The sequence below is a fragment of the Nothoprocta perdicaria genome, unplaced genomic scaffold (genome assembly GCF_003342845.1).
Source record: "Nothoprocta perdicaria isolate Ctin4 unplaced genomic scaffold, notPer1 scaffold_6, whole genome shotgun sequence".
Taxonomy (NCBI): Eukaryota; Metazoa; Chordata; class Aves; order Tinamiformes; family Tinamidae; genus Nothoprocta; species Nothoprocta perdicaria.
The window spans coordinates 10,371,618-10,386,843 of record NW_020455865.1 but is presented as its reverse complement, the minus strand read 5'-3'; the positions used below and the strand labels follow the sequence as shown (position 1 = coordinate 10,386,843).

At 44.3% G+C, this 15,226-nt stretch overlaps 1 protein-coding gene across 1 annotated transcript; it reads right to left on the bottom strand.

The window, feature by feature from the left end:
* Positions 1–589: 589 nt before the first annotated feature.
* TMEM268 (transmembrane protein 268) lies at positions 590–8,010 on the bottom strand. The gene is made up of 8 exons (XM_026049440.1): positions 7,760–8,010; positions 6,543–6,652; positions 5,898–6,005; positions 5,094–5,243; positions 4,470–4,580; positions 3,124–3,204; positions 2,135–2,320; positions 590–770 (listed from the first exon to the last, which is right to left on the bottom strand). Exons 1-8 carry the CDS (start codon positions 7,863–7,865, stop codon positions 591–593), a joined length of 1,032 nt encoding a protein of 343 aa, XP_025905225.1. The 5' UTR covers positions 7,866–8,010; the 3' UTR covers position 590.
* Positions 8,011–15,226: the final 7,216 nt, after the last annotated feature.

Sequence of the window (15,226 nt, the reverse complement as noted above, 5' to 3'; positions counted from 1 at the left end):
TAAGAGGTTCAATACCCTTGTCAGTAAGCAGAGTTGGCACATGCAGGAGGTGGTACAGAGTCCCTACCCAAGCTGGATCTTCAGTGGCAAATTCAGCAAGTCAGCTACTGAGATAGGGACCACATCTGTCACAGGACAAAGCTCACTGTCACTAAAGGTAMAAACATAATTCAGAGCAAATATTAAATCACCATTAAGCAAAGATTTTCCCTTCTTCCTTGTACCAAAAACATATACTTCATTTCAAAGGCATGGCACTGGCAGCTGAAGGTGCTCCTCACCCCTTTCTGTGGCACAGGTAAAAGCAGTGGTAAATTCCCCAGCTGGAGCTCCAAGCTAGCACTGGATTGTTTGTGACACCTAAGGCAGTTTCTTCAGAGCTAGAGATTTAACCTGTGGTCAGGACAGAAGCTTTCAGAACTAAGCAGCTTTCTRATGAGTAACGTGCATATTTTATTTAGAGTCAAACTGCCACCCACCCATCCACRTAAGTCCAGGAGCACCATCTGTAGCTCTCTCTTGGCCCAATGGCTTCCTCTCACCGGTGAATAGGGATAGTTTTYATTTCAGCTGTCTCCATGTCCCTCCAGTCACCCTCCTGTGAACCAGCGGTGTCCAGTGGCGAGGACATTGGTCTCTATGAACTGGCACAAGCAGGGAACCTTCCCACGCTCCATGTGCCCCACGACCGTGGCCCGAGGGAGCAGGCCGCTGACCAGGAGTCGGACGTAGCAGCCGCTGAAGATCACCAGCAGCTGCTGGGCCATCACCTGAAAGGAGCATGGAGGAGAGTCAGCGCAGGGCACGCGCCTGGGCGCTCGGTGCCCAAGTGCAGCAGCCTCTCCTGCTGCCATTGCTGAGCTCATCTGTTCAATCACCRCCCTCAACTACTACTGACCAAAGCATATTCAAGTGGGCAGTGCAAAGTTACCACCCACATGTGTCCTACAGCAAAGGAGGAAGAGCAGAAAAACAGAAAGCATTCAAAAATCCCCAGTAAAGCAAAGAAAAGGCCACAGAAAGTCAAGCATCTTTGGGACTCTGCCATTTGTATTGAGGCTTCTCTACTCCTTAAGTAATGCAGAAGAGGGTCTATTTATATTTCATATCCCATCTGTTCTACTGACATAAATGACCATTCCTACTTTTGGCARTCAGGCTGGCCTCAAATTCAGACATCCCAAGGTTACTGAAGGTCTGAAAGGAACAGGACAGGAGCTTCTGAACTGCTCCAAATCTGCTCATGGATATCAGCTTCTGCATGTTTTCACCATGGGGAGCAACATGAAATGAGAGGGTGTCCAGCACAGAAAGCAGCCGTGGGACTGGCTCTGCAGAGACAGCCCAGACCTAGCTYGCCAATTGAGCCAGGCTGCCTTAGGGATGTGCCTGTTCTGCCACTAGTCTGGCTCCTTTCCTTCCACCTGTAGACACTCAGAGAGCTTTACTCTGCAGGGAAGTCACCTGCATGCAATTTACTTCACTGAGTAGCAAACTGTAAAATCAGTTAAAATAATCCCTTTTGGAGCTTCTTGCTGAGCGAGAATGAGAACACATTCATTACTCACAGCAAGGCATGTCTTTGAGAACACAATTCACAAAGGACACACAAGTTCTGCACCACAATGTCTCATCCTTATCCCTGAAGCAAGGGAACAGTTAGGAAACTGTCTCTAGAYAGTCTCTAAAGAGAGGCTAGTTCCCCAAAAAGGTTCCACAGACAAGACAGTCAGGAGAAAACTCCTCAAATTAACCAGAAGGAAATTGCATGTCCATAAGGTATGGCAACAGCTAATTCCTGGCCAGGCAGTACCTGCCTCTACTTGTGATCCACAGACACTAATGTTTTCCTAGCCCTGGCTACCTAAACCATGCCAAAAAGAATCAGGTCTTGCCAGTGAGATCAGCAAGGAAAGATCTAACTGTAAATCCCTCACAGCCATCAGCATTAAGCTATTCAGCAGTGTCAGAGCTTGAGAAGCTGTGTGTGAGCCTTGAGCTTTCCATTTTTTTCTAACAGTGAAAATGGAGATATCCCTCATGSTTGGCAGATGCTGGGCAGAGTTTTGGAGATGAGAGATCTTGTGAGGCAATTAGGCACCTCTGTACATCAGGGGTGATGATTCCTCATTACCTCTGGTGGTCCCTCTGGAATGAGGCAGAGCAGCTCATTGCATGTCATAGAGTCTTTCTTTAAATTCACTTCAGTGGATAAAAGAGGAGATTCTTCAGATGAGTCTTGTTCCACTTTTACAGGGTCAGGCTGAACTGCTGTCTCCATAACCACACAGAGCTGGTCCAGGCTGTGCCGCAGTTTTGACTGAAAATAAGAGAATTTGGGGGTCTATATCTTTTTTTTTTTATCAGTCAGTAGAAACACTTTTTACTGTCCATTCCATGCTCTGTATTGGTTCATCCAGAGAGAGGGACAGTCCTAAAATTTTCAGAGGGTCTCATTATGCAAGTCTAATTTGCAAGGGCAATTCAGTGCAGTGCAGTATAAATTTACACACTGAGGTAGAAGAAAACAGCTTTTGAAGGCCAAAAGGACAAAATTCATATAGAGTTAACCAAGTTATTTACTTATTCCTCAAGCAATCTCATTTACTTCAAGATGACAGCTCAAGGTGTCAGCTATTTCAAACTGAGAGACATGCTTTCAAAATTTGCCCTCGATTCTTGATGATTTTCTTTTATTAAAGCTGCATGTTTAATTATCCAGACCTACACATATTAGAGAATCTAAATAAATTGTTAAGGACCTCAGCACTGAAAAAGGCAGTCCTTCCTCCAGTTTACAGCAGGGAGATGATCAGTGAGAAACTTGGAGAAGGGTTTCTCATTATTTTGGTTAAATCCATGCTGGTGCAGCATGGGTGCAGCTCATGCTGTTTTGGGGGTGCAATAGCTGTGTTGATAACTCATCCTGCTCCATCAGCTTGTTTCTGTCTCTGAACTCATGAATGGCCAGACTCAGGGCACAGCACCAGTCCTCAAGCCCATGATTTGCTCCCCACCAAAATGCAGCTGCCACAGCCAGGAAGAGGGTCAGGGCTGTCCTCATGAGACATCCTTCCTGTTGCCTGCTCCTTGCTCACCTCTCCACCCATCTCCATCACCCACCTCCTGCATCCTGYGCAGGTCCACAAGACGAGCTGATAAGGCCTGGAGGCAGCGCTCTGGGCTGAAGTGCACAAACCACAGCTGGGACAGACAGGGTTAAGGTTGAACGCTCTCCTCTGCAGGTCCTCTGCCTTGGAGCCCTGGGGTACAGGTCTTGCAGACTGCATGGGAGCACTCGAGACATTCAGGAGCTCAACATGTCACAATGACCAATTTTAAGTCAAGTGGGCCTGAGCTAAGGGAAAACCTCAGGCACTGAATGATGAAGAGAAGGATGGCAGTGAAGGGGGACATTTCCCACAAGAGGGAAGGAAGGTACATTGTGGCAGCAGGCCAGTCCCATCCTCTTCACACCTCCTGCAATCCAGGAGATGGGAGCTGGGATAATCCAGGACCAGTGCTTGGAGCTATGGTTGTACAGCTCAGTGACCTTACAACTAAAGAAGCTGAATGCTCATACTCACTTAACTCCGCTAAATCCCTCCCGGATCTTTATTCTTTGTTTCTAGGGACTGAGTTCCTGAGTGTTTCCTCTTCATTCTTCATGAAGAAGTACTCCCTATATTGTACTCCCTGCTCATTTCTTCAAACCTGTGCGTTGTCCTATGCTTCCCTCTCCATTTATATTTTCATATTGCTGGGTATATTTGTGAGTGGGTGAGGTTTGCCGTCACTCTGAGACACCGTCTCTATCACCTTCCTTAACACTTGTGTGCTACCTTAAAACAATCTTTCCTTAAATCTGTGTCTAATTTTGAAAAGATACCTCAAAAAAAGCAGCAAATGAGACTCCCCTCTGTCTGCTTCAACATGCATTTCAAAAAGCCTTCAAGATCAGACCTGCTTAACAGAAAGAGACCCGAGCTACAATTCACTTATCTTCATGAAATCAGATTCTTTAATGCACCTGAMGGAGGGAGCCCAGAGCTCTAAATCATAACTGAAAATGGAGACACTTGGACGCTGTCGACTTATCTTTTCTTTGCAAGACAAACTCCCAAGGCTTTTGCTGTTTGTTTTGTCATCGACACATCACCATCACTCAATACACAATTATTATAAATGTAAATATTATATGCTTCCAGAAAGCATCACAAGCCCAAAGTGCTAGTCCTATTTCAACAGGATTAGTATTTCAGACTCATTATCGCCAGAGGTCTTTGGGCATATYTCAATCCTCAAGCACAGGAAGGGAATGCCTTTTACGCTACCTAGTAGGGAGAGGGAAAAAAAAAAAAAACACTAGAAATCCCACCCCCTGGAAATCTTCATTGATTATAATAGCAATAGTCCCACATAATTAGCTATCTGGGAGAGATACAAATGATTTGCCACAGAAAGGATACTTGTAGGACATTGTGGAGCCCATCCAGGACATCTGTGATCCCTAGAATCAAACTGTGTTTGATAAAGATTTCATTGACAGCTGCCAGCCTCACATCTGTATTCACATTTATCTGTTAAAAAACACAGGAAAAATTAATATGCCAGTCTACAGCTACAAGCTGGTAGATATGGTGGGATCATGGCCCCTGACTCCAGAGCTGACTATGCTGACACAAGGAAATGATAGCAATAAACAGTAGTTTCTGACAAGACACGGTCCTAACTGCAGGGACCACCTTCCAACACAGGACAGGACTTCAGCCTTGCCCCTACTGGCTTCCCACCAGCTACAGGGAGTGTGAACCACACTTGGCAGGGCTGCTTTTTTCCCCACTGTCAGTAGATGCTTCGAGTCAGCTGCGGGGAGTCCAACACATACATTTTAGCTGCTACGACACCCAACTTGATTGTATAACATCCCCTGTTTGAACTCGATTTCTGAGCCTGTTCTAAAAATATTCCCTCCTCCCCTGACAATTACGTTCTTTATATGCAACTAGGAAGTTATCAAGGTCCCAGCACTTTTCTGAGAGGAAAGTCTACTTCAAGTGCTCCAAATGGGCATGCAAGCAATCTTCTCTTACCTTCCTTTGGTGTCGCCCAATGATCAATATCACGACTACTGTGACTGCTACAGCAGCTATGGTCACCAGCACGCTGGCCTCCCAGTAGCGTCCAAAGGAGCACAGCTGTACCGTGGAGTAGATATTTGTCCAGAGAGACATGTAGAAAATCTGTAAAGGCCCAGAGAGATTGAAGTGATTCAAAAAACTAAGGAAATATAGAAAAGTCAAGGAAATAAGAAAACTACTGCTCCTTTTTCTATACCTATCCATACAYGAACTAAAACAGCAAAGATTTTCAGATAATAAGAAAGGACAGATGTTCTTTCCAATGGCAAATAGGGGAGAAAAATGTCTAGAAGAACTGAGTGTGCCCCAGTTTAAGGAATTTCCAGTAATCAAAGACAGAGTGAATTATTAATGATAATTCATACTTACGAAGTATTTCAACTGACTTCTATTTGTTTAAGGACAGAACTCAGTGAGGTGTATTGACAGTATTTCTAATAGTCTTTGCTTTTAGAAAGTTCCTATGTCAAAGCATTTAAGGCAGTGTGGACACTATTCAATTACAATAAACGCTCAGATGATGGACATTGGGCTCAAGGACTACTAGGGCCCAACAAAAGTGGCCTTTGCATAAAGATAGGCAAAACTGAATTCATTTGCGCCATCATTTCCCGCCTCAAAACTCCTGACATCTAGAGGGGCTTTTCTCACCATCTATTAAATAAACTAAGCAAGTCTGGACACCTAATTCAGCAATGATATTGACAGATGCATTGGCATTAGTGCATCAGGAACAGGGCACTGCACCGTCCTCACCATGGCCATGGCTATTTGGAAGGCTCTGGAGTTGTAGAACATATAGCGCCTCACTTCAGGTTTCAGGACAGCATCCTGGAGCAAACTTCTCCACTGATCCACTGCAACCTGCTCAGGAAAGAAATATCAACCTAGGGCTACTCTCCACTTCTGGGCTCCCAGCCCCGTTGGTCCAGCTTGGGCAGTGCAAGCCGGAGGGCATCCTGGAGTGCCTTTCTGCTGGACACAGTGCCTCAGGCAAATGCACATTATTTTTGATCTGTGACAGATGTAGATGAGAATGGAGACTCTTTGGCCCCCAGTAGCATGTCCCCGGAAAACACTCGGAGAGTTGCACAGGAAAACCTCTGTTTTATGACACAGAACAAGATAGGACAAACTGTTCCAATGGTGTCCCTTGACATCCGAGTGACTTCACCTGAACCTATGCAGATGGTTACAGTAGCTCTTGCTGGCTATAGATCACGTGGAAAATTGAATCCATAGAAAATGAGGTCATGTCCTCAGAGCTGTGACTGGCAACAACAGGAACCTACTCTGTTTTGGAGCTCTCTGCCACCCAAGTGCCAATGCAAAACATGACAATACAGCTAGCATTCACTCCCCATGCCATGGCAGGAAAGGAACTACCCATGAGGAGCTTACCTGGACCCCAAGAGATTTCAGTTTCTCTGCACAAAGTTCCACATCAAAGGAGGTGGTCGAGCAGTTATTGTCCATGTTGAGTACCATGAGGACCTGGCCATTGCAGGGGTCTGCAAGAGCCCAAAGTAGTTGTAAGCGCATTACTGGTGTGGSTTTTCCCACAGCAACTAAAGAGCAAATAACAAAGGCAAGGCTGAGGAGCACAGACTATCCTAAATGTTTTAATCGATCCAGAATTCATCCTCAGACATTTCTATAAACATCGCTAGGTCCTGCTATGCCAGGAAGCAAACCGCCTGCGAGAATGGAGGAAAYCCAACATACATTCAAGGAGTAGGCAATCAGTGATAAGATGGTCCTCTGACCTTCAACAGGACAATGTCTTGCCTGCCTGAACTCTAAACAAAAGGGCAACAGCCTGAAGCTACTCAGTGTTGCTGTGGACAGCTACAAAAAGCTGTCTGCCTCTTAAAGAGATCCCTTATCACCTACCTAACCCCCACTTGAAGAAAAAGCTTGGGCAATCAAATGAAGGTGTGAGCTTCATGACCACCTTTTCTAGCATCTCCCAGCTGAAAAGCTTTGGCAACTCAGGGCCACATGGGGGGAGAYCCTGGAGCATGAACACTGATTCCAAGTCCCCACTTCAGCAATGCTCTTGGAAAGTGTGGCTCTGACCAAGGCTTGCAGCTTCCCAATTCCAGATGGGAAAAGTAGAAATAACATTTAGAGACCAAATTTGTGGTCAGGAGCCCAGAAAGTGTGATGACAGCCTCCCCTCGGTGTGAGGAGCAGGCTCCTTGGAGCAGCAGACAACTGTGATCTTCAAGCATCCCATCTGGCATTTATTTCGAGTTTACATGAGGTGAGCTATATTTAAAGAAAAAGATGAAGCCTAAAGAAGTGGCCAGTTCAGACAAAATTCAGTTTCACTGAAACATATCAGCCTGTTCTCCCTCAACTCTGCAGGTGACCCTGCATTCTAGCATCCTCAATTTCAACACATGGATGTCCATCCATTCCTAAATATCAAGCTCTTCAAAACAGTTCAAATCCACTTACCTTATTCCCGTGAGAGCAGAGAAATCCACAATATCTAGTTCCTTTTGGAAAGGAAGCCCTGAGTTGTTAATGAGCATCTTTGAAAATCTTGTTCTTTTAGGGGCACTAGACTCAGTACTGCTTTTCTCTTCATCACCGAAGAGTTTTTTGCTTACCTTTTGCCCACGGAAGGGATCCTTCATTTAAATCACTCTTACAAAAGAAGACAGAGGGAAGGGAGCTGTTTTCCTCTGTTCCACCAGTTTGGCTTTTCTGGGCCATGTGAAAGGGCCCCTCCTTAAGGGATCCTCCTCTGTATCATGAGAAATTCAGTGCTTCATATATCTCCCTTTTCTGTCACTTTAGGAGATACCTATTCACACCCAGGATAACAGGCAGGCGCCTTGCTCTCCTTCTCGAGGACAGGATTGTGAAATCTTCATTCACACTCCCACTGACAGTTTCCTTGAGATTTTACTTGCCATGGGCATGGGAGTCATTTTCTAAACCTGAAATGAGAAATTGCAGTACCTCAGAGACAGTAAGAAAAGCAGTGCAGCACAGGCCGATTGGCRCGTTCTGCTCTTTGGACTCTGCTCCCTGTGGCTGTTATCACCAGCTAAATGTTACTTGGACACAAGTACACTATGCACAAGCTCTTCTGCTGCAAATACTTCTTTTTCCTCTCTCTAAATAGATGAAAAACTTCATCATTGCATATTCATGTTTTGTAAGCAATTAGCCCAGGAATAGGCATAATTTCTCCTTGTGAAGTCAATGTGCTTTCTGCTCTTGTCTTCAGTGGGAGAAGAAAGCAAGGTCAGCGTAAATACTCCTCCCTTGAAATGATAAACCTAGATCACTGAAAACAGTGGAGAATTCCCTACCGTGCAGAGAAAGTGGAAATGGCACAGATAAGGAAGAAGGGAAGAAAAATGCATTCACATAAGGCAGAAACAAGCAGAACTTTCAGCCAGGAGTTAAAAAAAGTTTGAGGAACAGCTCCTTTCTTTTCCTCCTCACCTCTGCCTCTCGCTTCTCAGACAGGGATGCTGCCAGAAGCWGAGGTGGCACAACCCCATGGGAGAGGCTGCAGCCATGAGCTCTGCGGGTAAATGTTGCTGACGTAGCTCTCCGACACAGATCAGCTGCCCACACCTGGGGTGCTTATTAAAGTTAAATGCTTGGCAGCTCGGAACTTTCCTTACTGATTATTTCATATTCATGGGGTCCAGCTGCATCCCTGTTGGTTCTCCAAAACTAACATTTAGTTTTTAACCTCAGCTCTGCCTTTCTTTTCTACCAGGAGCCTGTTGCTCACTTTTGTGCTCATCAGCTCTGCCTCCTAGGAGGATTGCCTTATTTTTGCCTAATTGCTATTGCTGCAATTGCCCCCTTGCATAAAGGCACAGCACTCATGGGCTGAAGCACCATCCGGCAGGAAATTAAGGAGAGTGAAACTACGTGAAAGTGTCTTATAATTGCAAAAAGGACCTGCAAAGGTCTGGAGACACACTGTTACAGGAGTCAGGCTATGACAGACTTTACATGGTGGGTGAGTATTGGGTTTGTGCCCATGTGTGGGATCGGCACAGCTCCTGCCTTTGGTTCAGACTGTTTCCTTAGGAAGACATACTTACAGCCTTATTGTAGATTGGAATTAATCTGATACAGACAGTTCCTGCACAATAACCCCATGTGTGGGCACCTACACAGACCCAGCATAGCAAGCCAGCCACAGAAGCCTCCCAGTACCACAGGTGAGGCATTTCTTTAAAACACATCGTGTTCTTCAGCTCATTTTCCCTGCAGACCATGGGCCTACAGGTGTAACAAGACAGGCCTGCCAGGAAACAGTGAATTTGCTAACTCCTTTCCCTTTGTCCTTCAAATTCTGCAGTGGTCAGTTCCATGTCAAACAGGACTAGGGGGGAATCATCTCACAGGTCCCAATGACATTTTGCTGCAGAATGACTGTTTCTGAACACTGCTGTCCCTGCGGTCCTTCCCTACTGTCTCTTAGGCTGACATGAGAGGTACTCTCCATCTCCTGTCCTCCTGGGGTTTTGTGACTTTCTACCCCTCTTCTCAGTTTTGATGCAACACCAATATCTCCCTGGAGACTGTTCCTTTTGTCTTCTTCAGCTTGTGGAGCTTCTTTCCATGACAGCTCCTCAGCTAAAACCCCAAAATAACATTTAGCAAATCCTTCTTCATTTCTAGAGAGGCTATCAGGGACTTACCCGGTCTAGATTGTCTCCTGGGGAGTCTGGCCAGCTCCTTCTTCCTCCTCCTTCCTCACTGTCCTGTATCTGCTAACATCCAACGCTGTTCTCCTCCTGCCCCACCACAGAAGGGGCAGGTCTCCTGTTACAGCAGCTCCAACCTACGCAACACAGCTTGTGTTAGCATATGCCGCTCTCATTCCCTACGTTTCCCAGGGCCAAATAACTAATGAGGCACAGCTCACTAAAGGCTACAAGTCAGCACCCCCACGCTACCTCTTGCTTTCATTACCCCAAGCTGCATGCAGCAACTTGCAAAATTTCCCTTCTGCATGTGACTTTTTCCCTAGGCTCATTTCAGAACTGTGCCTTTAACCCTGTAGAGTTCCTCAGAAGTGCTTCCCCCTGTGGAACAATAGCAGGGAGGAGATCCAGCTACGAGGTTTAAACACATTTTCTAGGGGGTCCAGAGCTGAAGCCAGATTCTGAAGGCCTTGAACAGTGTGAACTGAAAGGCAGCAGTCAGCAGCCGTCCTCCTCCTCCAACAGCAGAGCAGGAGTCACTACRTGCAAATCCCAAGGTTGCATCACATCAATTGCCATGAATCTATATGTGAAAGCCAAGCATCAGCTATGGCCCTGTAGGAATTAGAGGATATAAACRGAGGACTCAGGGCTGAGTGAGTCATGTTAAATTTAGTAAATGGTTGTGCAAGTGCATGGTCAGATATAAGACTAGGTGGGAACCACAGTCCTCCTTCAAAAGAGGAGACTGTGCTGATACAAAGAGGAAGTGCAAGTTTCSTATCTGCTGTATCCCAAAGAGAAGAGGTGGAATTGGGTAGTCAGATGGGCTCCCCCAGAACTGTTATTCTTGCAATTTCTTTTCTGGGGGAAGAGAGATACAGATTTCTTTTGGAAATGGGATAASTTGGATTGGGATAATTTGGATGGGATAACACAGACATGGCATAGGAGAGGACACTCATTTTAAGCCATATGGAATTATGGTTTCAGAACCACCAAAAGCTGGAGGATCCACAAACGCTCGGCACCAAGTGAATCAGATACATCAGTGAACAGTTAAAAGCAGCTTCATTGAACTTCCTGTGCAGACTTTCCGGAGAAAATGTCCTTCTCTCCGAGGCTTGATTTTCTGTACTTCTGTTTGCCCAACACAGTGCTGAGTAATGTGTAAACTACATCACATGGCTGCATGGGAGATGGAACTGACTTCGAAACACTTACCCACATAGGATCTTGTTACACTGGAAACTGGCAACTCACACAGTAATATCATCCAAGCATCGAGAGAAATCAGATAATCTTCTTGCTGCTGTTAGGATCTGAAGGCCCAGCCTACCTTCCCACCAAAAGAAAGGCATGCAAAGCTCTGGGTTCCTTTGCACATGCTACCCATCACAAGGTTTGGCTTAATTTCCTCTTCTTACGGCCATCTCAAGGACCCTGAGGGAGAAAGAACACAGTGACTGAAGTGCTTACAAAGAGCACCCTCAGCTCCCCGCAAGAAAGCAGCCCAAGGCAAAACTCTGTGGGGCTAATAATCTTGAAAAGGATTCTCTTAACTGCCTGTTATGCATATAACATAGTATATAACATAACTATTGCTCAATAGGAAGTACGTGTATGGACTGATCTTGGCATCAATTCCTCACCCCATCAACATGAACTGAAAAATCCTGCTATTCTGGGATGATTAGCTGAGGGGAGGGAAAAAAGTAATTTCAATTTTAAAAGGTTCCAAAACATGAAAAAAAGTCTTACACCTTTAAGTCTTTAGTATCCTGATGGAGGCCGCTATAAGAACAGCAACATGTACCAGAAAATCTGCACACCCTGGTAGGAGAAAACAACAAGTTTCAGAAAGTAGGATCTGGCCGCCTCATTCAGATCCCTGTGCTGGTGCTAAGCAGATCTGCAGAGAGACTCCTTCCAAAATGCACATCTTCAATAGCCTGCAGAAGGAGATGCAGTGTTTTTAAGTTAGCTCCCTTGGTGGCCTGGAGAGAAAATAATTTAGGTAAACATGCTTTTTCTCTGAAAATTTCCAAAGCACCTATTTCATGCCTACCTAAGAACATTAGGATAAAGCTCCACTGAAGCTTGAGCTAATCRATATCGTAAGCAAAGACTTGCAGTTGCTTTTCAGAGTTAGTTTTCCACCACACCAACTCCCTGAACTTCTAACCTCAGGTTCACACAAGTGCTGATCCTGGCCCAAAGGAAATGGTGGATCTGCAAGCAGAGTTGTGGGCAGTCAAGGTCTCATAGCCCCAGTTCTTTCTGACTTCATCTTTCATCAAATCATATGCTTAGAAATCTTTGGCAGGTATTGATTTTCTGGGCATCTTATTTGGGGCATAACTTTGATCCTTCTGCTAGGCAGGAGAGCTCCTACCAGATATCTTCTCAATCCAGACAGATGCTCTGTAACCAACAGTCACACAAAATTCCCCTCTGCAGTCAGTCTATAAAACATTCATCAGCAATTAACATATGATAATAAAAAACTACTAGCTTTCAGATTCCAGATGGAAAACAAACTGCATATTATATCCCAGACTCTGCATCAATGCGTTTGTATCAGGGTTTCTGGAGTGCTAAGACGAGTCTGTAACATTCCTACCTCACCTATTAACAGCCCCACAATAACTTTAGCATTAAGGATCCAGCAAATAAAAATTTAACCCTAGTAAAGCCAACAGAGAGAACTGCAACTGACAGAAAATAGAGCATAAATCAGTGCAGTAGAATGGAATTTGGAGAGACAATAAAACAAAGGCTCCAAGGATATAAGGAACAACGGACTATAAAGCGAAAAGAGGAAGCAGTAGGAGGATCTCAGCACAGCCCCCATCCCAGAACTGCAACTGGGCTTTTCACTTCCCGCCAGAGGTGACTAGTTCACTTCCCCTCTCAAGCAAGACGTAACTTTGCAAAAGCTTACCGGAAAATCCTCTGTTTCTGGGAGCCCTGCTGAAAGGCTCTGAAATGGAACTAATTTAGAAAAGCAAAACTGAACTAAAGAGCTTATGTCCTGCAAGCAAAGCTCCTCTGAAGTGCCTCTGCATTGGGCTCTCAGAAATTGAAATTAAAATAAATGAAAATACAGACTTCTCTACTCCAGGAAGCATCTGGCTCGATGGATGTTCAGCTTGCAAAATAACCCCCAAACCCCTTGGCAGGCTGCACAAGAATCAAAATGAAGGTGGCTTGGGGTTTCTGCCTTCGCTCACTGGTATCTATAAAGAGGTTCTGACTTACATGCCCTCATGGCAAAGCTGTTTTCAAAGTCCCCAGCATTCATTTTACTTGYTCTTTGCCTCTTTTCTGCTTTCAGGTCTTAATTCTCTGATAATTAGGTGAGGAACTCCCACTGCAGCCTTGTTAACAGACAGATATCGGACTTCCAAAAAGCAGAGACAAGATTTYATCCTTCTTTCTCATGTAGTTCAAATTAGTTGTCAAGGCCAAAAGTTATTCAGGGGAACAAAGCACAACTGCACAAGCCGATTGCCTTGGGAAAAGGCAGTGGCAGCACCACAGCAGCAGTGATGCTGAAACCTCCTCAGCCATCTCATCCGCAGCCTGTGTACCCTTCCTAGTAGAAAACATGTCTAACCTAAAACTCTTCATTTCAAATTAAGCTCATTACTTCTTCCAGCCTCAGTGGATCTGGTGATTAATTCAAGTCTGTGCTCTTTATAACATCCTCCCATTTATTTCAAGACTTTTTTTTCCCTCGTCGTTTCTGTCATGGAGTTTTTAGATATCCCCCTCTCGGGCCTTTCAATCATTGCTCTAAGGCAGGTTTGCTAAACTTCTCAGGGCCCTTCGTTGCTCTGCTCTGGACTCCTTCCAATTCATTTATATCTCTTCTAAAGCTCAGTGTCCAAAACTGGAAGCTGTATCCAAGCAGAGAAATTGTCAATGTTTAAGAGCACAGTAACTCTCTTTCTCACCTCCATTTTATATATAACAATTCTATTAAYGTGTTGTGGAACAAAGAGCATTTTTCCAACAGTAAAGCATTTGCTGGCTCAAGGTCTGGTGCAGTTAATCATAATTTCCACAAACTGCAGTGCTGCATAGCTGGTCTCTGGCTGCTTTGTTTCGCTGTATTTGATTTCACCTTTCATTGTTCGGCTTTGCAGCTCTCCTTAGGGACTGTCATGCTACTGATTTCCTATCTTTTTTTTCTGTTTATCAAAGTAATTTTKAATTCTAATCCAGTCCTCTTAAAGTGTTTGTCTCCTTTCCAAGTTTGGTGCCCTGGGCACATATTATACCTGCTCTCCCCATTCCATATTGCTGCATTAATGAATATATTACAGAGAGATTGATTCAAGGGAAAAAAACAAAACAAAACAAACAAACAAAARCCCTACCATTTCAAATGCTTCCCAGATTGACAGTGAGCACCGATACCTCCTCTCTGACAATGAGGATTTCCAAAAAGGGAACCACATACCTTTGGAGTTCACAAAGACACATGAACTCTTCTTCTGCCTTCGAGAACAAAGTCTTTACAGAAGTCGATATGTAAATCATGGTGCAACTACCGACCTCTTCCCTGYCAAACGAGTCTGGCTGTGGTGCTGCAGGCTGCAATAGTGAGCAGAAGCTAACCAGGCCGATGTCATCTTAGATTTGATGAAACTGCACTTTTAGTAGATAGCTGTTCCAGCTTTATTTTTCCGTCTCTCTCCTACCAGTGAGCCTTAATTAGAACATAAAGTTGTTGAAAGTCTTGTTTTGCCCYGCATGCACTCTTCTCTGATGAACCCTCCCTTATTATTTGGACAAACAGCTCAGCAAAGCTGATAGATTGACAGTCATTAATTATAAAATCTTTACCTCATATCTTTAAATTACATGTTTCAAATAAAAATGACACTTGTTTCAAGAATAAAGTTGATTTTTCTTGCTTCATACTTACACCTTTTTCCTATGGAGACTTAAAGTTGTATGCTTTCTTTTTTTTTTAAAATTAAGCTAATGCAAAAAAATTCTGCTTGTATCTCAAATTAAAAAAAAAAAAAAGAAGGAAAGTTTGTTATCTGCCCTGGATAATGATCCTGCTATTGATCCAGCAGATTCTTTATTAGATTATTCTGAAACAGCTGAAAGTAATTTAATACCTACTTATTTCCTATTCTTATGCCAGTCTGAGATATAATCTTTTCTGCACGAAATTAGTCCTTTCTCCTTTCAATCCCAAAGAAAGATTAGACTAACCTCCTTTCTTAGATTATTTCAAGAAGCTCTCTTTTTAAACAGAACGTTGATCTTGAGGGTACCTGGTAGTCTAACAAGAATCTTACAAAAACTTAGGCATGCAGGGAATTTCATAGAATCATAGAATGCCCAAGGTTGGAAGGGACCTCAGAGGTCATC